Raw genomic sequence first — 25,488 nt, forward strand, 5'->3', positions numbered from 1 at the left:
CACGGTTCTAATCCCCCCTCCTTAGGATTCACTACCCGCTGCCCCTCCCGTACCAGGGCAAGCCAGACCCCGTGGTTCTGCAGGGCATCATCCGGTCACTGAAGGAGGAACTGGGCCGCCTGCAAGGGCTGGACGGCCAGAACACTCGGGACACCCGGGAGAGTGAGATCTGGCGCCTGCGGGAGCAGTGAGTCTCGGAGCGGTGGGCAGCTGGGGCGGGTGGGAGCCCTGGAGCCCTCCCATCATGCACTGCAGGGCCCATGCTTGGCCCTGTGGGGAGGATGACTGTCCTTTGCCCACCATGTATTTATTCATTTTTTTTTGTGACAGAGTCTTACTCTGTTGCCCAGACTGGAGTGCCGTGGTGCGATCTTGGCTCGCTGCAGCTTCCTCCTCCTGGGTTCAAGCCATTCTCCTTCCTCAGCCTCCCAAATAGCTGGGATTACAGGCACGTGCCACCATGTCCGGCTAATTTTTGTATTTTTAGTAGAGAAGGGGTTTTGCCCTGTTGGTCAGGCTGGCCTCAAACTCTTGGCCTCAGGTGATCTGCCCGCGTTGGCCTCCCAAAGTGCTAGGATTACAGGCATGAGCCACTGCGCGAGGCCTCTGAGCCCCTCTTCTGTACCTTTGGGCTGGGTGGTGCTGGGGACAGAGCGGTGACCAAGACTATCTTGGCACTGCCCTCCTGGGACTGCCAGTCCAGGGAGGGAGGCAGATGTGTTTGCAGACAGTGAAGGCTCAGAGTGGGTGGGGACCTGACCCTGCCTGGAATGGGAAGGGTGTTCTTGGCAGAGGGAGCAGCATGTGCAAGGGTGCGGGAGGTCGAGCTCTATGTAGGTGAATCCACCTTCACAGGGTGCCCCTTCTGTGCTAGCCCCATCCCTGCCACTCACGTGGTGCCCAGCCCTGGGGGAGATGGGTGCTAAGTATATAACCACCTGAGTATATCATTACAGACGGAGATGCCTGGGGCAGGACAGGGGGCCTGTGCCATGCGAGGCTGTCACAGGACTCCACTGGGGTGTGGGGTGGGTCAGGCACACGGGCTGGGGAAGTGGTGTAGGCAGAGGGAACAGCCTGGGCAAAGTCCTTGTGCTAGATGGGAATGCGGTGAGAACAAGGGAATGAATGAAGTGAAAGAAGCAAAGGCTTTTGGCCTATATATTCATGCCTGCCATGTGCTCGGTTCTGTTGGGGAGGTGAATCTGGGGCTTGATCGCTACTGGGGAGAGGCCTGGCTCATTGTGGACTAATAATATTTTTAGTAATAATAACACCAGTAATTAATGATTATTGAACATTTAACTGTATGCCAGGGCTGCTCTGTGCTTTATGATTGAATTCATTTTATCCTCACAGCCGCCCTATAAGGTAGGCACTGCTATTATCACCGTTTGACGGAGGCCCAGAGAAGTTAGGGACCTTGGTGCAGGTCACATAGTGGGTAATATGGCTAGGCTGGACCTTAGATCCAGGCAGCCAGCGCCGAGCCTCTGTTGTTTTCCCAGCTGTTTGCACTGTTTGTGGCTTCAAGCCCAGGACAGAGCTCTAAATGCTGACCGGGAGGACCAGTCCTTATGGGAGCTCACGGGGCTGGGGAACCCCGACGGTCTTCGGAGGAGCTCGCCTGTGTACTGCTGGGCCGAGGAAGGCCTCAGTGGGGAGGCCAGAATTTATCCTCAGGATCTGCTCTCAGGCTGTGTGTGTGTGTGTGTGCACGCGCGCACGCTCTGTCTCAGGTGGTGTGTGTGTGTTTCTAGGTTTGTGTTTCTGGATGTGTGTTTCCCAGGATGGCCACAAGGTGGCGCCCTCCACCCTTTGGAACCAACCACAGAAGCCTTGAGATCCCAACGGTGCTCAGTGGCTTCTCTTCCTCTTCCCAGCCAGGAATTAGGGAGTTTGGAAAGGTTCTGAGATTTATTCCTTCATTCAGCGAACATTTATGGAGTTCATGCTGTGCCAGGCACACTGCCCGACACTGGTTAATGTTTATTATGCTAGACATGGTCTAAGCACTGTGAATAGATTCTTACAGCCTAACAGGCTGGCATTCTTATTATTGTCCCTCTTCACAGATGAGAAAAGATGGTCTGAGGCTCAGAGATGTGAAGTGAAACTGCCCAGGGCCACCCAGCTTGTTAACAAGTGGAATAGAGTTGAATGCAGTGCGCCCGGCCATGCAGCCTGGGGTCCTGTGCAGTGAACCAGACAGGTGGAGGCTCTGCCCCCAGAAAGGTGGGATCCACATGGGAAACGGACACTCCTCTACATGCCAGGTCTGCCAGGGTTGGTGCTAGGACGGAAAGGTACAGAGGGCTGGGAGAGCGGAGAACGTCAGGGGCAGGTAGGCTTTCCGGATGAGTGGAGTGGTTTTTGCCAGGAGAAGGAGGAGAGAAGGTTCTGGGAGGTGAGAACTGCATCTGGCTGGAGCCTGTGGGAGAGGGAGGCAGGAAGTGAGGAAGGGAGAAGTCAGGTGGGTAAGGGCTGAATAGAAAGGAAAGCTCCTTGTTGGAGAGTGTGGGGAACCACAGATTTTAAGAAGGATTTATTAGGAAAAATTCCAAGCACCACAAAAGTAAACAGTAGTATAATTTGCACGTACTTGTCCCCCAGCTTCAACAGTTACCCACGTTTGCCCATCTTGTTTGAGGTACTGCCACCCCCTGCCCTGTAGCAAATCCCAGTCTTCGTATCTCCTCTGTAAAAGCTTCAGTGTGTATCTTTAACATATAAGGATATAAGTGCTGTCATCACGTCCAACAACATTAACAAAAATTCCATCATGTCATCTGAAACCCATTGCGTATGCGTTCACACTTACACTTCTCTGATCACCTCTCAAGTGTCTTTTTTGCAAGTGGTTTGAATTCGTCCTGTATCTAAATATGGCTGCACATTGCAGTTTGTTGAGGTCTTTCTTTTCTTTTTTTTTTCAGTCTTGCTCTGTTGCCCAGGCTGGAGTGTGGTGGTATGATCTCGGCTCGCTGTATCCTTGACTTCCTGGGCTCAAGTGATTCTCCCACCTCAGCCTCCTGAGTAGCTGGGACTACAGGCACATGCCATCATGCCCAGCTAATTTTCATATACACACACACATATATATATATATATATATATATATATATATATATATATATATTTATAGAGACAGGGTTTGCCCATGTTGTCCAGGCTGGTCTTGAACTCCTGAATTCAAGCCATCCACCTGCCTCGGCCCCCCAAAGTGCTGGGATTACAGGAATGAGCCACTGAGCTTGGCTGATGTATTTCTTAAATCTCTTTTAATTTATATCCCCTTCACCACTTTTCATGCTACTTATTTGTGGAAGAAATCAGGTTATTTGTCCTGTAGAGTTTTGCAGTCTAGATTTTGCTGAAATTTTCCCTAGCAAGCATACTCAGATGGAAAAATGAAAAATAGATTTTGCTGATTATATCGCCATGGTGTGTTTAATGTCCTCCTCTGTCCCCTGTACTTGCAGTGAAGTGGTGGCTAACCGTATATAGGTTTAATCACATGTCGGGTAGGTTTTGGCAAGATGCCTCCTTTGGTTGTGTTGAGACTGATGGTTTCAGCTGTTGAGAGCTGGCTCCCTCTTTTATAAAGTTCTCTTCCGCCTTTCAGCCCGTGCAGTGGTTCATTCTGGATATGCACTCAAATTGCCCGGGAGCTTTGAAAAATGCCAGTGCCCTGGCTGCCCTGTAGATTCACCATTTCTTTTTGTTTTTGTTTTTCTTTTTTTTTTTTTTTTTTTTTTTTTTTGAGACGGAGTCTCGCTCTGTCGCCCAGGCTGGAGTGCAGTGGCCGGATCTCAGCTCATTGCAAGCTCCGCCTCCCGGGTTTACGCCATTCTCCTGCCTCAGCCTCCCTAGTAGCTGGGACTACAGGCGCTGGCCACCTCCCCTGGCTAGTTTTTTGTATTTTTTTAGTAGAGACGGGGTTTCACCGTGTTAGCCAGGATGGTCTCGATCTCCTGACCTCGTGATCTGTCCGTCTCGGCCTCCCAAAGTGCTGGGATTACAGGCTTGAGCCACCGCGCCCGGCCTCTTTTTACTTTTTTGAGACCGAGTCTCGCTCTGTCACCCAGGCTGGAGTGCAGTGGGGTGATCTCGGCTCACTGCAACCTCTGTCTCCTGGGTTCAGGCGATTCTCCTGCCTCAGCCTCCCGAGTAGCTGGGATTACAGGCATGTGCCACACCCGGCTAATTTTTGTATTTTTAGTAGAGAGAGGGTTTCACCGTGTTGGCCAGGCTGATCTCGAACTCCCGACCTCAAGTGATCCGCCTGTCTCGGCCTCCTAAAGTGTTGGAATTACAGGCATGAGCCTCCGCGCTCGGCCTATTTTTCTGTTTTTAAAAATTCTGTGAGCAGTGAGGAGTTCCAGGGTAGGCCCTGACTCCTCCAGACACACCATTTACACCTGAATCTCTGGGATGGGACCCCTCCCTCCTGCCCAAGAGTCCCACTACTTCACTACTTAACTTTCCTATTGTGAAATATAATACGCCCCAAAGAGTATAAAATATAAATGTACAGTTTCACAAATTATCATAAAGCCAGCGCCCATGTAACAACTACCCAGGTTAAGAAATCGAGGCCGGGTGCGGTGTTCCATGCCTGTAATCCCAGCATTTTGGGAGGCCGAGGTGGGCGGATCACCTGAGGTCAGGAGTTTGAGACTAGCCTGGCCAACATGGTGAAACACTGTCTCTACTAAAAATACAAAAATTTAGCTGGGCAGAGTGCGCATGCCTGTAGCCCTAGCTACGCGGGAGGCTGAGACGGGAGAATCACTTGAACCCAGGTTCAAGATTGCAGTGAGCTGGGATCAGCCTGGTGTGACACAGGCAGGCTCTGTCTGAAAGAAAAAAAAAAAAAAATTGAAAGTAGTCATTTCCCCCTAGCCTCTGCATGTCTTTTTCCAGGAGAGACCCTCTTGCTCTAACCATGCTCCCAAATGCACCTAATCTCACTCATTTGATTTGCTTATGGTTTTGCCAGCTAAACTACGCATCCCTAAACAATATAGTTTAGTTGTATCCCTCTTTTTGCACTTAATTTAATTTTAATTTTTTTTTTTTTTTTTTTTTTTTTAAGAGAGAGAGTCTCACCCTATCACCCAGGCTGGAGTGCAGTAGTACAGTAGTGCAGTCACGGCTCACTGTCACCTCAGACTCCTGAGTTCAAACAACCTTCCTGCCTCAGCCTTCCCAGTAGCTGGGACTACAGGCACATGGCACCATGACAAGCTAATTTTTTTTTTTTTTTTTTTTTGGAGACGAAGTCTTGTTCTGTCACCCAAGCTGGAGTGCAGTGGCACCATGTCAGCTCACTGCAACCTCTGCCCTCTGCCTCCTGGGTTCAAGCGATCTCCTGCCTCAGCCTCCTGAGTAGCTGGGATTACAGGTGCTCGCCACCAGACCCGGCTATTTTTTTTTTTGTATTTTTAGTAGAAAGGGGGTTCCACCATATTGTCCAGGCTGGTCTTGAACTTCTGACCTCAGGTGATCTGCCTGCCTTGGCCTCCCACAGTGCTGGGATAACAGGCATGAGCCACTGTGCCTGGCCACAAGCTAAGTTTTGTAGAGATGGGGATTTGCCCAGGCAGGTGTCAAACTCTTAGGCTCAAGCTATCTGTCTGCCTTGGCCTCCCAAAGTGCTGGAATTACAAGTGTGAACCATTACACCTGACCTACTTATATGTCTTTTCTTATGATGAAAATCTTGGTTTCTAGGGATAATAACATATTTATTTGCTTTATCTTAAACAATACCAGTGTAATTACTAATAATTGAATTTTGAATGAAGTTTACGATTTCCAGGGCTGGGTGCAGTGGCTCATGCCTGTAATCCCAGCACACTGGGAGGCTGAGGTAGGTGGATCACCTGAGGTCAGGAGTTTGAGACTATTCTGGCCAACATGGTGAAACCCCTTCTCTACTAAAAATACAAAAATTAGTCGGGGGTGGTGGTGGGCACCTGTAATCCCAGCTACTCGGGAGGCTGAGGCAGGAGAATCGCTTGAACCTGGTAGGCAGAAGTTGCAGTGAGCTGAGATCGTGCCACTGCACTCCAGCCTGGGTGACAGAGCAAGACTCTGTCTCAAAAAAGAAAAAAAAGATTTCCTCATAGTTCTTTTTGGCCTTAGGCTATATCCCACTTGCTCAAATGGTGTGTTTTAGTTACCTCCTATAATTCTCCAATGTGCCACCAACTTTGATATAGAGTCAGGTCTGTTTGGGCCAGTTTCTTTTAAAATTTTTGTGATGGCATTTGTTAAAATTTACTTAATTAATTTATATAAAATATTTTTATAGTTCCAAAGTCAAAACTGAAAAAGAGGGTACATTCAGAGAGGTCCAATTTTTTTTTTTTTTTTTTTTTTTTTTTTTTTTTTTTTGAGACGGAGTCTTGCTCTGTTGCCCAGGCTGGAGTGCAGTGGCCGGATCTCAGCTCACTGCAAGCTCCGCCTCCCGGGTTCAAGCCATTCTCCTGCCTTAGCCTCCCGAGTAGCTGGGACTACAGGCGCCCGCCACCTCGCCCGGCTAGTTTTTTTGTATTTTTTAGTAGAGACGGGGTTTCACCGTTTTAGCCAGATGGTCTCGATCTCCTGACCTCGTGATCCGCCCGTCTCGGCCTCCCAAAGTGCTGGGATTACAGGCTGAGGTCCAATTTCTTAAATTTTTTTTTATTTTTTATTTTTGAGACGGAGTCTTGCTCTGTGCCCCAGGCTGGAGTGCAGTGGCGCGATCTCGGCTCACTGCAAGCTCCGCCCCCCGGGTTCACGCCATTCTCCTGCCTCAGCCTCCCAAGTAGCCGGGACTACAGGCGCCCGCCACCACGCCCGGCTAGTTTTTTGTATTTTTTTTTAGTAGAGACGGGGTTTCATGGTGTTAGCCAGGATGGTCTCTCTTCTGACCTTGTGATCCGCGCGCCTCGGCCTCCCAAAGTGCTGGGATTACAGGCTTGAGCCACCGCGCCCGGCAAAAAAATTTTTTTTTTAAATTATCTGTAGTTCTGACTTTATTTTTTTGAGATATGGTCTTGCTTTGTCTCCCAGGTTGGACGGCAGTGGCACAATCTCAGCTCACTGCGCACTCTGCCTTCTGAGTTCAAGTGATTCTTGTGCCTCAACCTCCTGAGTAGCTGGGATCACAGGCATGTGACACTACATCAGGCTAACTTTTGTATTTTTAGTAGAGACGGGGTTTCGTCAGGTTGGCCAGATTGGTCTTAAACTCCTGGCTTCAAGTGATCCACCTGCCTCGGCCTCCCAAAGTGCTGAGATTACAGGCATGAGCCACTTTGTCCAGCCAGAGAGGTCCAATTTCTGTTCATTTCCCCCTTCCCCATAAATAATCCTTTTCCCCCATAGATTTTGGTTTATTCTATTATATAATTTTGAAAATATAAACATGTAATTTATAATTCTCGTTTCTTTTACGAAAAGGGACATTCTGAACATACTGTCTGCACCATACTGTGTCACAGCAGTCACTCGGTGACAGGACGTAGAGATCCTCTACTTTCCTCTTTATAGTTTTGTGCGACTCAATTGAGTAGATGTATTAGAAATTCAGTTAGTTCTGTTTTGACGTACATTTTGGCTATTTCTACTCTTTTGCTATTACAGATTGTGCTGCAATGAATAATAGCCTTGTGTATATACTTTCTTAAGGAAGGGTTTTGAGCGTGGTAGTTACCTGATCAAATTTGTATTGCAGAGGATTTCGTGACTGGGAGACTGGCCTGGCGAGGTGGGAGGAGGAGGGAGGCAGTGCTAGGCTTTCAGGGTGTGGACAGATTGATGAAATCGTTTAGAATTGGAACTCACATGGCTGTGTTCCCACTCCTTCACCCGCACCAGGGGAGGAGTGTGTGTGCGTCCTGTGCGTGGTGGGGTCATGTCCTCTTCGTGGGGTGGATGAGGGTGATGTGACCACATCCCTCCTCACACGTCGATAGGGGAGATGATAGGAGCCTGCCCCTCCCCTTGGGGGCAGTTGAGAGTGATGGAGCCCTGTTCCCCCTTCCGGAGAGGTGAAATGATGAGGCGTCCCACCCCCATGGAGTCGTGGGAATGGGACCATGCCTCTCTCTCCAGCGCTCTCTCTCCGTCTTCCCCAGGGTGTCGCGCCTGGCGTCCGAGAAGCGGGAGCTGGAGGTGCAGCTGGGCCGATCGCGCGAGGAGGCGCTGGCCGGGCGCGCGGCGCGCCAGGAGGCCGAGGCGCTGCGCGGGCTGGTGCGCGGGTTGGAGCTGGAGCTGCGGCAGGAGCGTGGGCTCGGGCACAGGGTGGCCGGCCGTCGCGGCCAGGATTGTCGCCGTCTGGCCAAGGAGGTGAGCAGCGGGGGGCCGGGAGCGGCCAGCGAGACGTGGACCTCGGCCTCAGCCTGGGCTTCGGCCTCAGCCTGGACCTTCGCGCCCCTCTCCCCTCCTGGCAGCTCGAGGAGGCGAAGGCATCGGAACGGAGCCTGCGCGCCCGGCTGAAGACGCTGACCAGCGAGCTGGCATTGTACAAGAGGGGGTGAGAGGCTAGGCCTGCGGTGCTCTAGGGCGGATGGGCGGGGCCTGAGAGGGGGTGGAGCGTGAGGAGGCGGAGCGTGAGGGAGGCGGGGCGGGGCCAGGTAGGGTGGAGGGGGAGGGACTGAAGGGGAGGAGGGGCTTAGCGGACCCCGTCTGGAGGCCAGACAGGATTCGGGTGCGGTGGTTAGGTGGACCCGGGCTGTGCGGAGATGCGCAGGCTTGAGGCGGCGTTCAGGAGGGACTGGGAAAGGGATTGGGCCCTAGGGTCTCCTGGTGCGAAAGGGTGCGGCGCAGCAGGTGGGATCAGGGTGAGGTCTGCTGGCATTTATGGGGTGGGTGGTGGAAAATTGGGAAGGGTTTCCGGGGAGTTGTGGAAGACTCCAGAAAGAAGGGTTTGGTGAAGGGGGTGTGTTGAAAGGATGTTGGGAAATGACAGAGGGGTGTTTTAGGAGTTTGGGTGTGGTCTAGGGGGAGGATATCATGAGGGTCGTGGGCCCAGGAGTGCACGTCTAGGAGCTGATGGGGTAGGCCTGAGGGTTCGGAGAAGGTGCGGTCGGGGAGGAGTCTCGAGATTGAGTTTGTCGGGGCGGGTGGGAAGCTGACAGCTGCCCCTGTGGTCTCAGGAGGCGGACTCCGCCGGTGCAGCCGTCCCCGGCGCGGGAGGACCGGGCCTCATCGTCCCGGGAGCGCTCCACGTCGCGAGGCCGCGGCGCCGCGCGCTCCTCATCCCGGGAGAGCGGCCGCGGAAGCCGGGGTCGGGGCCGCCCTGCGCGCCCCTCGCCCTCGCCCACAGGTCTGTGCCCCTGCCCTGCGGTGGGGAGGGGACGCACTGGCGCTGCCAAGGCCCGTCGCAGGACCCAGCCGCCTCCTCTCCCACGTGGTCCTAGGTGGTCGCGCGCTCCGCTTCGACCCCACGGCCTTTGTGAAAGCCAAGGAAAGGAAGCAGAGAGAGATCAAGATGAAGTCAGTGCCCCTTCCTCCCTCACCTGCCCCTGTCCCTGGCCCTTGCCCGCTCCCGGGCGCTCATCTCTCCACGCCACCATCAGTCCCCATCTCCTTCCACCTGCTCGCTTCTCGCCGGATACCCCGCCTGCTTTGCCGGCTCCGCCTGCTGTGCCTTCCGTCCGTCCCACCTCCTCGTCTGTGTTTCTGCATGCTTTCCGCGCCTAGGCTCGTCACCTTGGGCGGTCGCCGGCGTGGCTGTGACCTTTTGGGGCGCAGCGACACCCTTGCCCGCAGGAGTTGGGCGTACAGGCCAGTGTCTCCTTTCTTTTTTCCCAGGCAGCAGCAGCGGAACCGATTAGGCAGTGGGGGAAGCGGGGACGGTCCGTCCGTCTCCTGGTCTCGCCAGACACGGGCCCCTGCTGTCGTGACTGGCCGAGGGGACGCCCCTAACCGCTCCCGAAACCGCAGCTCCTCAGGTAACCCGCCTGGAGCTCGGGGCCGCGGGGCTAGGCGGAACTGCGCGGGGGTGGGAGGCACTGGGCGGGGCCGGCGGGTCGGGCGGGGCGGGGCTGGGCGGGCTGGGAGGGCCTGGGAAGCACTGGGCGGGGCCAGCGAGGGCCAGAGCTCACGCCCTCCGTCTCCCTCTAGTGGATAGTTTCCGCAGCCGCTGCTCGTCTGCCAGCTCCTGCAGCGATTTGGAGGATTTCTCTGAGTCGCTCTCCAGAGGGTAAAACTTGAACATGGGAAAAGGATCACCTCAAAAGGGTTTCTGGAGAGACTATAAACAATCTTTTTCAGGGAAATTGGGTGATGGAGCCTGGGGGCCGCCACAAAGGTCGGGGAGGTGGGAATACTGGAGCCTCCGCACCACTGGTTCTTGGTTACTCCTTTTTCTCAGGGGTCACCGCCGCCGTGGGAAGCCTCCCGGCCCAACGCCCTGGAGTGGGTCCAATACGGTGAGTAGAAGGGGTAGCATAAACCGCTGGAACACAGCTGTCCTCATTTGCTGTGATTCCTTCCTGGGGATCAGGGGCAGAGGCGACTCTGAATGCCTGTGCAACAGGGCTTTTTTTGTGTAAGAGTGGCTGTCGCTCTGTCCTTCAGGCTGGGGTGCAGTGGGGGCAATTGTAGCTCACAGCAGCCTTTAACTCCTGGGCTTGAGAGATCCTCCCACCTCGGCCTACGGAGTAGCTGGGACTAGGCTTTTTTTGCGGGGGAGGGTGAGGTTGAGACAGGATAAGGGGGTAGTATTGTCTCTTTATGTTGCCCAGGCTGGTCTGGAACTCTTGGCCTCAAGCCATCCTTAGCCTCCCACAGCACTGGAGTTACAGGCTGGGCCAGCGCACCTGGCCTGGGAACAGCATGTTTTGAGAGCATTAGATTGGAGAAGGAATAATGGGAGGCATGTGATGCTCTTTAGGGCTTTGGCTTCTCACTGTCAGGTCTTGAAACCAGACTCCTCCTCTTACCAGCTGTATCATTCAAGGCAGTTCTTTAGCCTCTCTGTACCTTAGTTTTTGTTTATCCGTTAACCGGGGATGGTAATGGCATCACCTCACGTGGGAGGTGAGGGCTCTGTGAGGACATTAGGAGGTTATTTTGCATATAATGAATACCCAGTAGATGTCAGGCCTTATTTTTCCCCAAGGTCCTTAGGCTCAGGATTTCCAGTGGGATTTAGGGGGACAGGAATAGAGGGACAGTGGCTGACCCCCTTTCCCACCTTCCCCATCACCAGAAGTCCACCCCCGTGGAACGCAGCCACCAGAAATCTCTGGCCAACTCTGGGGGCTGGGTCCCCATCAAAGGTGAGCCTGGGACTCCACATCCCCTCTCCCAGCCCCAGGACCCGTTGGAATGGTAGTGGGGGCAGTGGTATATTGGGCCCAGGAACTCCCTGGGGCTTCAGGACCCTCACAGCCCCCCATACCCCCACCTGCTCTCACAGAGTACAGCTCGGACCACCAGGCGGCTGACATGGCCGAAATAGACGCACGCCTGAAGGCCTTGCAGGAGTACATGAACCGACTGGATATGCGGTCATGATGTGGAGAAGGGGTACTGCCCCTCCATTCCCCACCCACTTGCTGGGTATGGCGTGGGGGGTGGGGCCAGGGTAGCCTCCAGCCCTGCCCAGGCCCTGCCCTGGCCCCACCCTGGCCCCACCCCTCCTGCTGTCTCTGTGGTCTCAGGTGTGTGAGGCTCTGACCCTGCCCTCTCCCCAGGCAGTGCATGCTGGGAAGGAGGATGTGTGCATTTTGTAAATAAACATATTTGCCCTGGGGGCCCCTCAGCTTATGACTAAAGGGTGAGGGTGGAGTGGGGAGAAATGTGGAGGAAGAGAAATTAGGGGGTATAACTGGAACCTGTGTGTGCCTCGGAGGCAGATTGGGACTCAGGCCTAGGTAAAGCTTGTACACTCTCTAAACAGTGCAAGGGCAGAGCTGGGAGGAGTAGTGAGCAGCCTGTCCCCAAAGGAGTTCAAGCAAAGGTTCTGCGCAGGATGCCTTTGGCTGTGTGGTGGGAAGGGGGTGTCTTGCAGCGTGGTTCACTGCCCAGGAGGACCCCCAGGACCCCCTGTTGGTGACATCCAGGCCGCTTTGGTGCTGATTCCTGGGCTCTGACCTGAGACCTCTGGGTTCTGAGCTGTGATGTTGCTCTCGAGCTGGGATCTCCGGGGTCTTGGTTCAGGGCCGGGGCCTCTGGGTTCCAAGCACCAGTGAGGAGAGTGCTGGGAGGGAAAGGGTGGGAGGGCTTTGGTCTTGTGGGAGGGAGAGACGGAGGGGAGGTTTGTGGTGGGACCTGCTGAGGAACACATTTTGAGCTGCATCTTTATTGGAGGAGGAGGCAGTGGGGTTTTTGGCCATGGGAGGAGAGGAATGGGGGGCAGATTAGCAGGGCCTCAGTGGGAGGGATAGTGTGGCCAATTCTGGATGAGGTTGTAGAGCTGGTCGCCTGGAGAGAGTGTACGCTGCACATCCCGGTGTCCTTTGAGCACATAGTTGGACTTCAGGGCTCCCTGAGCCACACCGCAGGCCAGTAGACCCTGGGCTGCCCGGAGGGCCCGGGGTGGGGGCACCCGATCTGGAGGAGACAGAGGTAAGAGTTAGGCAGGGGCTTCCCTGAAGGGCAGTGGTAGTGTAGGGCCCTGTGTCAGCCCCCATCCCGACTGGCTGGACAGTCACTCACCCATGTAGTTGCCCATGAAGCTGATGCCAATGGACATGATGTTCCACAAGTGATCTGCGTGCGCGCCCGTGAAGTTCCAGCCACGGCCCTCGTATACGAGCCCATCTTCTCCAATCAGGAAGCTGCATGGGGAGGTGGGGGGGGCTTGATGAGTGAGGGAGGGTTTCCCGAGGAGAACTCCTCCTTCTTCCTCCACTCACCCTGCCTCCGTTCCTGCCCTGGTGCACACAACTTCCCCAGCATCCTTCTCACCCCTTAATTTCCCACCATAGTAACAATGACTGTGGTCATTTATTGGGCCCCTGCCATGTGCCAAGCACAGCTCTGCATACACCTTTTTTTTATCCTCATGGTAACCCTGATCACCCCATTTTATATAGATAGAATCAGAGCGGTAGAATCACCTGCCCTGGGGACACACAGCCCGTCTGGTGCATAGCTGGGGTTTGTACCCAGGCCTCCGTGGTCCCCACCCATGTGATCTTGCGCCTTGCTCTCTCCTGCCTCCCTAGAGGATTTGTGGAAGTCCTGTTTTACTGAATCCTTGCAGGACAGCCCTCTGAGGCAGGGACTCTTTTTTTTTTTTTTTTTGAGATGGAGTTTCACTCTGGTTGCCCAGGCTGGAGTGCAGTAGGGTGTTCTCGGCTCACTGCAACCTCTGCCTCCCAGATTCAAGCGATTCTCGTGCCTCAGCCTCCTGAGTACCTGGGATTACAGGCATGAGCCACCACACCCGGCTAATTTTTGTATTATTAGTAGAGACAGGGTTTCACTCTGTTGGCCAGGCTGATCTCGAACTCCCAACCTCAAGTGATCTGCCCGCCTTGGCCTCCCAAAGTGCTGGGATTACAGGCATGAGCCACCGTGCCTGGCTGAGGCAGGGACTCTTACCATCCTCATCTTAAGCTGAGAGTGCAGAGACTCAGAAAGCGACATAGTTTGTACAAGGTCCTCAGAGCTCCCTGCCTCTCAGATCTCTGCCCTCGCCCCAGCCTGCTTCCTGCCCTGGGGTCCTCTGGGGGACAGGATCAGAGACTCAAAGTTGGGGTCACAATCAGATACTGACCCTGGAGCCCCAGCACCTGCCTCTTTGAGGTTTCCAAGCCTGGCAGCAAATCCTTAAGGCTGATTCATTCAGTAGGTCCGATTGAGCATGTCTGACATGGCACATGGGGATGAACTAGAAGATCAGTGCCTTGCAGCTGCAGTATGTGCCAGCTCAGCCCTCGCACTCACAGTGTCATTAGTGATGCACAGAATGTTGGAACTTCCGAATCTCGAGTCCTGAATCTGCTGCTTAGGAAGCCAGCTCCCAGAATCTGGCCCTGGTGACGCTGGCTGCTGGGACTGGCTGGTTATGGCCCTGCCGGTGATGCTGGCTGCTAGGACTGGCTGGTTATGGCCCTGCCATGTTCCTGGAGCCTGGCATGATGGTGGTGGGGTCGGGGGTGGTTGGTTCTCCCTGGTCATTTGTTGCATGAATACATCTCATTTAAACCTCAGCCACCATCGCCAAGCGGGTACAGTCCAAAGCCCCATTTACAGGTGAAGAAACGAGGCTCAGAGAGAGAACGTGACATGACATGTAAAGGGGATTCAGAATGTTAGAACCAGATTCTGAATCCTAAAAGCTAAGGGCCAGACACCGGCTGCTTCCGTATGTGGTGACGTGGACCTGAGGCTGTAGAGCCAGGCTTGGGCCTTCGTGACCTCATGGGAACGCTTAGAATTGGAGCGCCTGAGTCTTGGAAACAAAACGTTGACGTTGGATTGTTTGATAAAATCTTGAACTGGAAGGGCTGGGAATACCTTTGGAAACCTCTAGACTTATCTGGGTGGGGTTTTTTTCTTTTTTTCATGACACAGCCTTACCAGGTCCTGAGAGCATGTGCTCCCTGGGTGGGGTCTATTGAAGTGGACTCTGGGGACCTGGGGATCTGGGGACCTGTGCGTTCCTCCAGTAAGCTCTGCAGGGGATTCTGATGCTACCTGGGTCTGAGAGCTTGCAGGATTCAAACGTTCCCTTCCCTTGGAAATCCTCAGGCTGGACTGCAGCCCATTATAAGGAGGAGGTAGCTGGTAGGCATGGCCCCGGACCTGCTTCAGCCGGCACCCCTTATGATCTCTTCTCCCCATGGCAGCCAGAGGGAGTCTCTTGTACCTACACTAGTCCCCGTCCCTGCTTTGCAGGGGGAAGCCTCCCGTAGCTCCCATCTTGGAGTAAAAGCTACAGTCCTCACTGTGGTCCACCAGGCCCTGCCTGGTCCAGCCCTTTCCCCATTTCATTCTGCTCCCCCGGCTGTGTTCAGCCACCCTGTCCTTCCCATGGGACCCACCCACTCAGCCCCGTTGGCTTTGCCCCCAGCACCCTCTGCCACCAGCACTCCTCTGTCAGCTCCCCGATCCCAGAGCCAAGGCAGCCACTCTCAGGGAATTTCCCTTGCCCCACCCTTTCAAGGAGCCTGTGTGGGTCTGGTCCCAGCCTGAGGTCACCCTCCCTCACCTCCTTTTATCCATCGCCTCTATCACCGTCTGAATTCACCTGTGGCCTGGGCTTCTTTCTCCTTGCGGGTCTTTCAGCCCCAGGAGGCTAGAGTGGCACCGTTCTCCATGCCACATCTGGCACACTGCCTGGCACATAGTAGGTGCCTAATGGCAATAGCCTGTGGCTTTGCGGGCCCCTGTGTGCCAGGCAGTTCCTAGGTGCTTTGCCTGTATTGGCTTATTTAAGGAGCAGATGGGCCGCGATCCCGTTGACTTTGCGGAGGAGGAAGCTGAAGCCGGGAGGACCTGCCCCAGCTGGGGAGGGATCTGCCCCAGGCCTCAGCCAGCAATAAGCTGAGCTGACTCTGGAACCCAGCTCCGCACTGAGTCGGCCTGCTTTTCTGCCTCCTAACAAAGGCACCAGGCATCAGGAAGGGGCGCCTTCATAAGGCGCCGCGGACACCTTGGTGCGTGTTAGGCAAAGTCTGCCCCTTCCTCCGGGGAAGCGGGGCTTGGATTTCAGCCCATCCCCGGCCCTCACGCATCTTGGTTCTATGAGCACCTGCACTGGCCCACGCGGTGACCCGAGGAAGAAATGAAGACCCTGTGAGGTTCAGTAAGCTGCTCGGGGTGTCAGCCAGGTGGCCCCAGCACCCGGCCTAGAACCGGTCCCGCTGGCGGGCACTTGCACACCTTTGCCTCTGGGGTCCCTGGTCCAGCCCGTGCCTCCCCGCCGCACTCACTTGTAGCCCACGTCGCACCAGCCCAGTGTCTTCACGTGGTAGGACTGCACATTCTGGGTCTGCTGCTGGCACAAGGCTGGGGTGTTGCAGCTGCTGCCCGCCGTGTGCGACACCACCACATAGCGCAAGGGCAGGCTCAGGCGCTGGGTGCACTCTGACTGCAGGGCCCTCCACTCGTTCCGGGGCACTATAGGGCTGCAGCAGGCCGGGGCTTCTGTCTTCTGAGCCTCTCCGAGTCGAAGGAGGCCGAGGAGAGCCCAGGCAAGCAGCGCACAGCGGCGGGACATAGCGGCAGGGCGGCAGGGCGGCAGGGGCGGGGAGACCGCTAGGAGAGCCAGGTGGCGGGGCCGCCTTTATCTGCTGGGGGATTCCGGGAGTGGCCCGGAAAGTCTTGCTTCACACCCTGCTGGGACTTCCCTGCTGGCCCAGCAGACCCCAGACTCAGCTTCCTTCCCTGGCAGGGCCAGGGCGGGATGCACTGTGGTTGGAGTCTGGGTTGCGCCCATGGCAATGACAGGCCGCCTCGCTCAGCAGGGAGGGCCGCACAGGCTTCGCCCCGCCGTTTCCGGAAGACCCGGGGCCGGGATCCCGGTCCTGCTTGTCTCTCCCCCTCTCAGTGGAACATTGAACAACTCAACAGGAACTTACATGGCAGATCCCCGGGGCGTTGGCACATCTTCTCTCCGCAAGGACTGAGGTAACAAAGGTGTTCATTTTAAAAACACTTCCTTCTCCCAGGTCCAAGCCTGATGCCATTTACCCTTGCAGCAAACTCACGAGGTGAGTATCTGGAAGCCCATTTCACAGTGGAGGAAACTGAGGTTGGGAGCAGGTAAGTCACAGGCTGAGACGACGGAGGCACTGGAGCCCCGCGTCTAGAGCCAGGCTGCCTGTGTGTGAATCCTGGATACCCAGTGTGTGAGAGCCTGCAAGTGGTTTTTAAAAATGTGTATTTAAAAAATATATATATTTTAAATTTTATTTTATAAATAATATTTTACTTTTTTTTTTTTTTTGAGATGGAGTTTTGCTCTTGTCACCCAGGCTGGAGTGCAATGGTGCGATCTTGGCTCACTGCAACCACCGCCTCCCAGGTTCAAGAGATTCTCCTGCCTCAGCCTCCTGAGTAGCTGGGATGACAAGCACGCACCACCACGCCCAGCTAATTTTTGTATTTTTAGTAGAGACGGGGTTTTGCCATGTTGACCAGGCTGGTCTCGAACTCCTGACCTCAGGTAATCTGCCCACCTCGGCTTCCCAAAGTACTGGGGTTGCAGGCATGAGCCACTGCGCCTGGCCTAAGGTTTGTAATTAAAAAAAAAAAAAAAAATATATATATATATATATATATATGTGTGTGTGTGTGTGTATATATATATATATATATATATAGAGAGAGAGAGAGAGAGAGAGAGAGAGAGAGAGAGAGAGAGCGCGATCTCACCAGGCTGCCCATGGTTGGTCTCGAACTCCTGAACTTGAGCCATCCTCCTGCCTCAGCCTCCCAAGGTGCTGAGATTACAGGCGTCAGCCACCATGTCCCGGCACCCTGCAAGTGACTGAACCTTCCTGTGCCTCAGTTTTCCCCACCTGCAATATGGGATGACATAGTACCTGAGTCAGAGGGTTGATGAGGGATTAGATGGGTTGCAGGGGTAGAGCCCTTAGAAGGTGTCTGGCACAGAGTCCCACAGTCACACCCGTGGGACCGGAACTCCAGCCCACCCTTGGTAGGAAGAAACATGCTTTATACACGGGGACCTCTGGCAGCTCAGTTCGGGAGAGGAGGGAATCTGGGGTCTGGAGAGGAACAGCCATTTGCCCAGGGCCGGAGTGGGTTGGGGTCACCTGTTGGGGCAGAAGGCTTTCCTGGGCCCTCTGTCCTGCCCAGGTCCCCTTCCCATGCCTTCCTAGAGCACGTGGTGAGTTCAGGGCAGACTACCTGGTTCGTTCTTCTACCCCTTCTATTTTAGTGGCTCTAAAAAATTACAAAAGGGATCTCTCATTTGCCCTCTGGCAAGGAAATCAAAATAAATTACAAAAGTAACACATGCTGTAACAAGTTGAATTGATACAAAATGTTAATCACCTGTGTCCCACCCCTCCAGCGCCACCCACCTGAGGCCACCTGGGAACAGTGTGGTGTGTTTTCTTTTTTCTCCTTCCTTCCTTCCTTCCTTCCTTCCTTCCTTCCTTCCTTCCTTCCTTCCTTCCTTCCTTCCTTCCTTCCTTCCTTCCTTTTCTCTCTCTCTCTCTCCTTCCTTCCTTCCTTTCTTCCTTTCTTCCTTCCTTCCTTCCTTCCTCCCTCCCTCCCTCCCTTCCTTCTCTCTCTCTTTTCTTTTTCCTTTCTTTTCTTTTCTTTGTCCCCCTCTGTCACCCAGACTGGAGTGTAGTGGCATGATCTTGGCTAGTGCACTGCAAGCTCCACGTCCTGGGTTCAAGTGATTCTCCTGCCTCAACCTCCCAAGTAGCTACAATTAGAGGCGTGCGCCACCATGCTCAGCTAATTTTTGTATTTTTGGTAAAGACAGGGTTTCACCATGTTGGCCTGGCTGGTCTCGAACTCCTGACCTCAGGTGAGCCACCCACCAGTCTTCCAGAGTGCTGGGATTACTACAGGCATGAGCCACCGCACCTGACCAGTGTGGTGTGTTTTCATCTTCCATATCCTGCATTCTCACGTACAGTGTACTCATGCTGTTACTGAATTGTGCACCAGGCATCTGTGGCACTTTTTAGAAATTATCACATACTCATGACAAGCTTGCAAGATGCATGTTATTATTAACCCCTCTTACAGTTGACGAAACTGAGGCCCGGGTGTATGATCACATACAGGAGTTGGTGAAGCTGGGGTTTGGCTACAGGCTTTCTGCCTGCAGAGTTATAAACCATATTCTCTTCCCTACAAACTTATATAAGGACATAAAAAAAAGTAACAAAATCAAAACCATGTGCATCAATTTACCTTTTGTCACCTAATATTTCATGGGCATCTCACCAGGGCAGTATATCTAATTCTAATTTATTCTTTGTAATAGTTGCACAATGTGCTGTAGTATCAGTTCAGCATTGTGGATCTTTTAGTTTTTGAAGTTTTCCAGTATTTTCCCCACACTACGCAAAATATTTTCAGACATATGTCCCTATGCACTGGTGCATTTATAAGTAAATTATAAACACAGAGTTATTAGGTCAATGAGTATACATATTTAATTAATATTACCAGATTGTTTTCCCCAAAAAGCTATTAATAATTCATATTTTTCACCAGTAATGTTTTGGAGCCTCCTTACCCCGACCCCAGAAGTGGGTGTTATCACTTTTTTTTTTTTTTTTTTTTTTTTGAGTCAGAGTCTCGCTCTGTCACCCAGGCTGGAGTGCAGTGGCAAGATCTCGGCTCACTGCAACCTCCACCTCCTGGGTTCAAGCCATTCTCCTGCCTCAGCCTCCCAAGTAGCTGGGACTACAGGCGTGTGCCACCATACTGGGCTAATTTTTGTATTTGTAGTAGAGATGGGGTTTCACCATGTTGGCCAGGCTGATCTCGAACTCCTGACCCCAGTGATCCACCCACCTCGGCCTCCCAAAGTGCTGGGATTACAGGTATGAGCCATCTTGCCTGGCCAGCGTTATCACTTCTTAAATTTATAGGTGTAAAGTGACAGCTCCTTTGGCATTTTAATGCCCACTCAGGAGACTGGGTATTTTTCCATATTTGTTGTCTATATTTGGGCTTGCTTTTTTGTCAATTACCTATTCATATCCATTGCCCATTAAAAAAAATTGGGTTGTTTGCCTTTTTGTTATTATTTGCAAAATGAACAAAAGTATCACATAATTGGGATTATTGAGTTCTTGGGTGTGTACATTTTGTGTATTTCAGTTTCTTTTAGAAGCATTAAAGAATAATGTAATATAAAAAGTGTACAAACACATTTTTTATAGAGTTGATAGACTTAATAGAGTAGTGAGCTTATGAATTTTCATGAAGTGAATACACCTGTGTATCCAGTGCCTGGATTAAGAAGTAGAGCTACACTTAAAATTTTAATAGGAGTTGGTAAATACAATACCAAAAAGATTTTAGTATTTATTTTTCCCACAGTGTGATCAGTTTTTAAATGTTTTACTAATCCAAAGAACATGATCTCATTATTGCTTTATTTGCATTTCCTTGAACATTAGAGAGGTGATTATCTTTTTACATATTTATGGGTATCAGCATCCACCTTCAAACCATCTGTTAATCTCTTCTGATCATTTTCTTGTTGAGTTGTATATGGGGGATATTAACCCTATGTCTTATTGAATGTGCTGCAAACCTTTTCCTCTAGTCTGTTAAAAAATATCTAGGTTTTTCTATTATGGTTTCTGTTTCCTGTCTTGCCTTAAGAGGGACTTTTCAGATTGTAGAACTTTTTGTATTTAAGAAAGATTATTTTGTGTTTTACTTTTAGATTGTTACCTCAGCTAAAATGTATACTTGCATGTGGTGTGAGGTAGGGGTCTGACCTTGTTTCCAGATGGTAAGCCATTTGCCCAAGTTCTGTTTATTATATAGGTAGACCTGATTTTAAATTTCCATTCTGCCCCTTATTAGCTGCATGATCTTGGGCAACTGGATAGCAATTGACACAGTCGACCACTTCCTCTTTCTCAAAATACTTATTTCCCTTAGCTTTTGTGATGTAAGACTGCCTTGATTTTCCTTCTGCTTCTCTGGCTGGTCTTTCTTCTCTCTTTTTTTCAGAGTAATTCTTCCCTCCTGGACTCTCACACCATATATTTTGTGCTGAGTGATCTTATCCACATAATGGCTTCAGCCACAGTCAAAATGCAGAGGATTCCTGTATTTCAATGTCTAGTCTGGAGCGCTCAGTTGAGTTCTGGATCTGTGTATCTGCCTGGCCACTTGACGCCTCCACTTGGATGTCCCACAGGCACCTCCAATGCAAAATGACTCATGATCTTCTCCTCCACATCAGCACTCTCACAGGAGTTCCTGTCTAAGGGAATGGCATCACCATCTTCCCATTATAAAAGCCATACATTTGAGCATCATCCTTGACTAATTCCTGTTCCTTCCTTTGTTGTACCCAGCACCCAAAAGAATGCCCAGCACATGGTAGATGCTCACTAAATAGCTACTTGATTGAATGGATATTCTACCCACCACCAAGTCATGACACTGTGATGAATTAGAACTCTTCCATTTACTTCCAGTCTCTGCACCCTGGTCCAGACACCGCCTCCTTTCACCTGGATTTTGCCCTGCCTCTTCAGTGACCTCCCAGGATGCACTCTGGCCTCTGTGAGGCCAAAGCTCTGCCCAGGTCTTTTCTGAAGGTCACCCTCAAAAATGAGTCACATTTTTCAGTGGCATCTCATGATTCCTAGAATGAGGCCCAAGCTCCTCCCCATGGCCAACAGCACAGGCTGCCTACAGTGTGGGCTGACCCCATCCCAGCCTCACCTTGCTCACTCCCAAAAACCTTTTTCTGACTGCTGCAGCCACTGTCCCCTTCTTGCTGTCCTTGAACATGCTTTGACTACCCTGTCCACTTGGGGACTTCAGACACACCGGGTATAAGTTTTAAATAGAGGAACCTGGAACTAATTCAGAAACTTTGTACCTAAGCTTTAAGACAACAAAACACCAAGCCAGCCTTTTGTAAAAAGACAGGACTATTTACACATCAGATTCCTTTTTTAAATTTTTATTTTCTTTTTTTCCCTTTCTTTTGCCTGTTTTTTCGTTTGAGGCACAGATTCCTTAAAGACACTAAGAATATAAACATTAGCTAGCTGGAGCGAAGCCTTCCATTGTGAGAGTTTTATTTAGTCTGTATCTTTAAAAAATGTATTTACTTATTTATTTTTTGAGATAGTTTCACTCTGTTGCCCAGGCTGGAGTACAGTGGTGCAATCTTGGCTCACTGCAACCTCTGCCTCTTGGGTTCAAGCAATTCTCTTGCCTCAGCTTCCAGAGTAGCTGGGATTACAGGTGCCCACCACCATGCTCAGGTAGTTTTGTTTTGTTTTGTTTTGTTTGTTTTTTTTTTTTTTTAGTAGAGATGGGAGTTTCACCATGTTGGCCAGGCTGGTCTTGAACTCCTGACCTCAGGTGACCTGCCTGCCTCGGCCTCCCAAAGTGCTGGGATTACAGGTGTGAGCCACCATGCCCGGCCATATTTACTTACGTATTTTTACATACAATATAAACACTTTAAATAGAGTTGAAGATCATCTCCGTGCACCAAGTGGTCAAGCCCAACACCCAGGATCCAGCTGTCAAGTTCAGGGTAGCCCTTGAGCCTCTCTTGACTCCAACAGGGTGAGCTTGCTATCCTTGTGGCATGGGGCCTTTTGCATTGTGGATAATGGAGCGGCTCATGTAGTCCATAAGTTTTGTGCGTACCTGTGTACCCTGTCACTGTGAGCTGGTCCTGCCCAGTACCTCGGTGACCTTGAGGAAAGAAGCTGAGGTAAAACCTGGCCTGTCTGGCTCCTCTACTTCCTTCCTCAGCCCTCAAATTCTGGCCCCCACCTCACTCTTTAAATTTATTTTTATTTTAAATTTCATTTTAGAGACAGTCTTGCTTTGTTACCCAGGCTGGAGTGCAGTGGCACCATCATAGCTCACTGCAGCCTTGAACTCCTGGGCTCAAGGATCCTCCTGCCTCAGCCTCCCAACATGGTGAGATTATGGACATGAGACACTGCACTGGGCCTGTTGTGTGTCTTGTCAGCCTAAAATTGAAACATGCCTTGTTAGCATTTACTGCAACTTCAATGAGTGATTATTATGTTGCCTTTAATCCTGAGAGACTATATTACTTGTATACTTTTTTTTTGATAGGGGAAAATTAGATTTACTCCCTATGTGTTTAAATATCAGAGTCACTAGCTGCCCTGATTTAATCTGTTATAATTAAGTCAGTTAAAAAACTACTCCTTGGCCGGGCGTGGTGGCTCACACCTGTAATTCCAGCACTTTGAGAGGCCGAGGTGGGCGAATCACTTGAGATGAGGAGTTCGAGACCAGCCTGGCCAACATGGTGAAACTCTGACTCTACTAAAAATACAAAAATTAGCCGGGCATGGTGGTGCATGCCTGTAGTCCCAGCTACTCGGGAGGCTGAGGCAGGAGAATTGCTTGAACCTGGGAGGCAGAGGTTGCAGTGAACTGAGATCATACCACTGCACTCCAGTCTGGGTGATACAGGGAGACTCCATCTCAAAAAATAGATTAAAAAACAAACAAAAAAACTCCTCCAGTTTTCTTGCTGTTAGCAAAAAACATGTTCTTTGTTTTATTAAAAATGATGAAAATAAAATCAAATGGTGATGATTACAAGGACATATTTGAAATACAATGCAGAATCTTCACTTACCTTTCACTCCTTGCTGCTCCCAAGCCTGTAATGCTCTCTCCCTTCTTCTGCCTCATCTAATTGTCACTTGTTGTTTCTTCTGTCGCCTCATCAGGATGATACCTCGTTTCTGTTATTTTGGAGGAGGATGGATCCCCCATTTGCTTTCCTCACATTGTTTCTTCTCCTTTGCATTCGTCACAACTGTAGTTTCTAATTTACTTCTGTATTTTTCTAATACTAGGTTGGTGCAAAAGTATCTGCGGTTTTTGCCATCAATGGAAAAATCATGACACTTGAGACTGAAAGAGGGAGCTACTAGTAATTATTATAATTAATAATTAATTATGCTGGGAGGCCGGGCACAGTGGCTTGCGCTTGTACTCCCAGCACTTTGGGAGGCCGAGGCAGGCGGATGACTTGAGGTCAGGAGTTCAAGATCAGCCTGGTCAACATGATAAAACCCTGTCTCTCCTAAAAATACAAAAATTGGCCGGGCGCGGTGGCTCAAGCCTGTAATCCCAGCACTTTGGGAGGCCGAGACGGGCGGATCACGAGGTCAGGAGATCGAGACCATCCTGGCTAACACTGTGAAACCCCGTCTCTACGAAAAAATACAAAAAACTAGCCGGGCGAGGTGGCGGGCGCCTGTAGTCCCAGCTACTTGGGAGGCTGAGGCGGGAGAATGGCGTAAACCTGGGAGGTGGAGCTTGCAGTGAGCTGAGATCCGGCCACTGCACTCCAGCCTGGGCGACAGAGCGGACTCCGTCTCAAAAAAAAAAACAAAAAAACAAAAAAAAAAAAAATTAGCTGGGCGTGGTGGCGGGCACCTGTAATCCCAGCTACTTGGGAGGCTGAGGCAGGAGAATCGCTTGAGCCCGGGAGGCAGAGGTTGTAGTGAACTGAGATCGCGCCACTGCACTCCAGTCTGGGCAACAGAGCCAGATCCTGTCTAAAAAAAGCAAAACAAAACAGCAACAAAACCCCCAGGAGTTCCTGTACCCACATTCTAGTGGGGAAGACAGGAAGCAAATTAACAAACATCTAATAACTATTTTAAAAAGCCAGATATACGATATTTCACGTGGATGACCCGATTGACCTGCTGCGGGTCAGGTAAACAGACTTCCGGTTCGCATCCTCAGCTTGGTCTTGGAGCTGGGGAAATATGCTAGACGGTTCCCCGCTTCAGCCACCAGAGGGCGCGCCCTCCCCGTGTGTCGTCTTTAGCGCACTTTTTCTCCCGCTGCTGTCAGTCACAGGGCAGCCCCTTAGCGGAACAGAGATCCTGTTCTGTGATGTTCCTGGGGGCCTGCCTCTCCCAGGGAGTAACGGGCTCCTATGAACAGTAATAGCAACCATAATGTAGAGACTAAGAGCAAAGAGTTAGTGAGTTTTATGCTGATGTCCAAAGTCACAGGGCATTTCATTTTTCTTTTTTTTCCTTTCCTTTAAAAAAATTGGCTGGGCATGGTGGCTCACACCTATAATCCCAGCTCTTTGGGAGGCCGAGGCGGGTGGATCACCCGAGGTCAGGAGTTCGAGACCAGCATGGCCAACATGATGAAACCCCCGTCTCTACTAAAAATATAAAAAATTAGCTGGCTATGGTGGTGGGCGCCTGTAATCCCAGCTATTCAGGAGGCTGAGGCAGGAGAATCACTTGAACCCGGGAGGTGGAGGTTGCAATGAGCCGAGATCGCACCACTGCACTCCAGCCTGGGCAATAAGAGCAAAACTGTGTCTTTAAAAAAAAAAAAAAAAAAAAAAAAAGGCGATTGGGTCGTGAGAGCTCTGTTCTCATAAATAAATTAATACATTCGTGAATTAATAGGTTAATAGATTAATGGGTTATCATGGTGGTAGGACTGGTGGCTTTATAAGAAGAAGAAGAGAGAGTAGCTAGCATCCTCAGCCCCCTCGCCATGGGATGCCGCATGCTGCCTTGACACCCTGTAGCGTCCCCACTAGCAAGAAGGCTCTCATCAGAAGCACCCCACACGGTGGCTCAAGCCTGTAATCCCAGCACTTTGGGAGGCCGAGACGGGCGGATCACGAGGTCAGGAGATGGAGACCATCCTGGCTAACACGGTGAAACCCTGTCTCTACCAAAAAAAAAAAATACAAAAAACTAGCCGGGCGAGGTGGCAGGCGCCTGTAGTCCCAGCTACTCGGGAGGCTGAGGCAGGATAATGGCGTGAACCCGGGAGGCGGAGCTTGCAGTG

The 25,488-nt window shown here is 51.5% G+C and overlaps 2 protein-coding genes across 24 annotated transcripts in view; one reads left to right on the forward strand and one right to left on the reverse strand.

The window, feature by feature from the left end:
• LOC105478568 (coiled-coil domain containing 61) overlaps positions 1–25,488 on the forward strand; it is a 77,420-nt gene that overhangs the window by 48,438 nt on the left and 3,494 nt on the right. For 4 of the 23 annotated variants that reach the window (XR_011617680.1, XR_011617679.1, XR_011617681.1 and 1 more), the window contains 10 exons: positions 26–187; positions 8,130–8,340; positions 8,445–8,527; positions 9,150–9,319; positions 9,414–9,947; positions 10,270–10,427; positions 11,210–11,279; positions 16,626–16,667; positions 16,907–21,015; positions 21,114–23,814. Coding sequence is in view for 14 of the 23 variants with exons in the window: in XM_071087175.1 (XP_070943276.1) it covers positions 26–187; positions 8,130–8,340; positions 8,445–8,527; positions 9,150–9,319; positions 9,414–9,947; positions 10,270–10,427; positions 11,210–11,279; positions 16,626–16,667; positions 16,907–17,013 (1,537 nt within the window). In the remaining 9 variants the exon portion in view is untranslated. The other 19 variants (XM_011736018.3, XM_011736017.2, XR_011617678.1 and 16 more) reach the window with 18 other exon arrangements.
• On the reverse strand, positions 12,278–16,215 carry LOC105478567 (peptidoglycan recognition protein 1). Its single transcript, XM_011736011.3, has 3 exons — positions 15,888–16,215; positions 12,661–12,782; positions 12,278–12,555 (listed from the first exon to the last, which is right to left on the reverse strand). The coding sequence occupies exons 1-3, from the start codon at positions 16,172–16,174 to the stop codon at positions 12,374–12,376; spliced, it is 591 nt and encodes a 196-aa protein (XP_011734313.1). The 5' UTR covers positions 16,175–16,215; the 3' UTR covers positions 12,278–12,373.

The sequence above is a fragment of the Macaca nemestrina genome, chromosome 20 (genome assembly GCF_043159975.1).
Source record: "Macaca nemestrina isolate mMacNem1 chromosome 20, mMacNem.hap1, whole genome shotgun sequence".
NCBI classification, from domain to species: Eukaryota; Metazoa; Chordata; class Mammalia; order Primates; family Cercopithecidae; genus Macaca; species Macaca nemestrina.

Excerpts from the sequence above, each read along its gene's own strand:
- LOC105478567 (XM_011736011.3), bottom strand. The coding sequence starts at position 16,174 with ATGTCCCGCCGCTGTGCGCTGCTTGCCTGGGCTCTCCTCGGCCTCCTT. Across the intron at positions 12,783-15,887 it reads TGGTGCGACGTGGGCTACAA|CTTCCTGATTGGAGAAGATG; the intron begins GTGAGTGCGGCG and ends CTCCCCATGCAG. Across the intron at positions 12,556-12,660 it reads CTTCATGGGCAACTACATGG|ATCGGGTGCCCCCACCCCGG; the intron begins GTGAGTGACTGT and ends TGTCTCCTCCAG.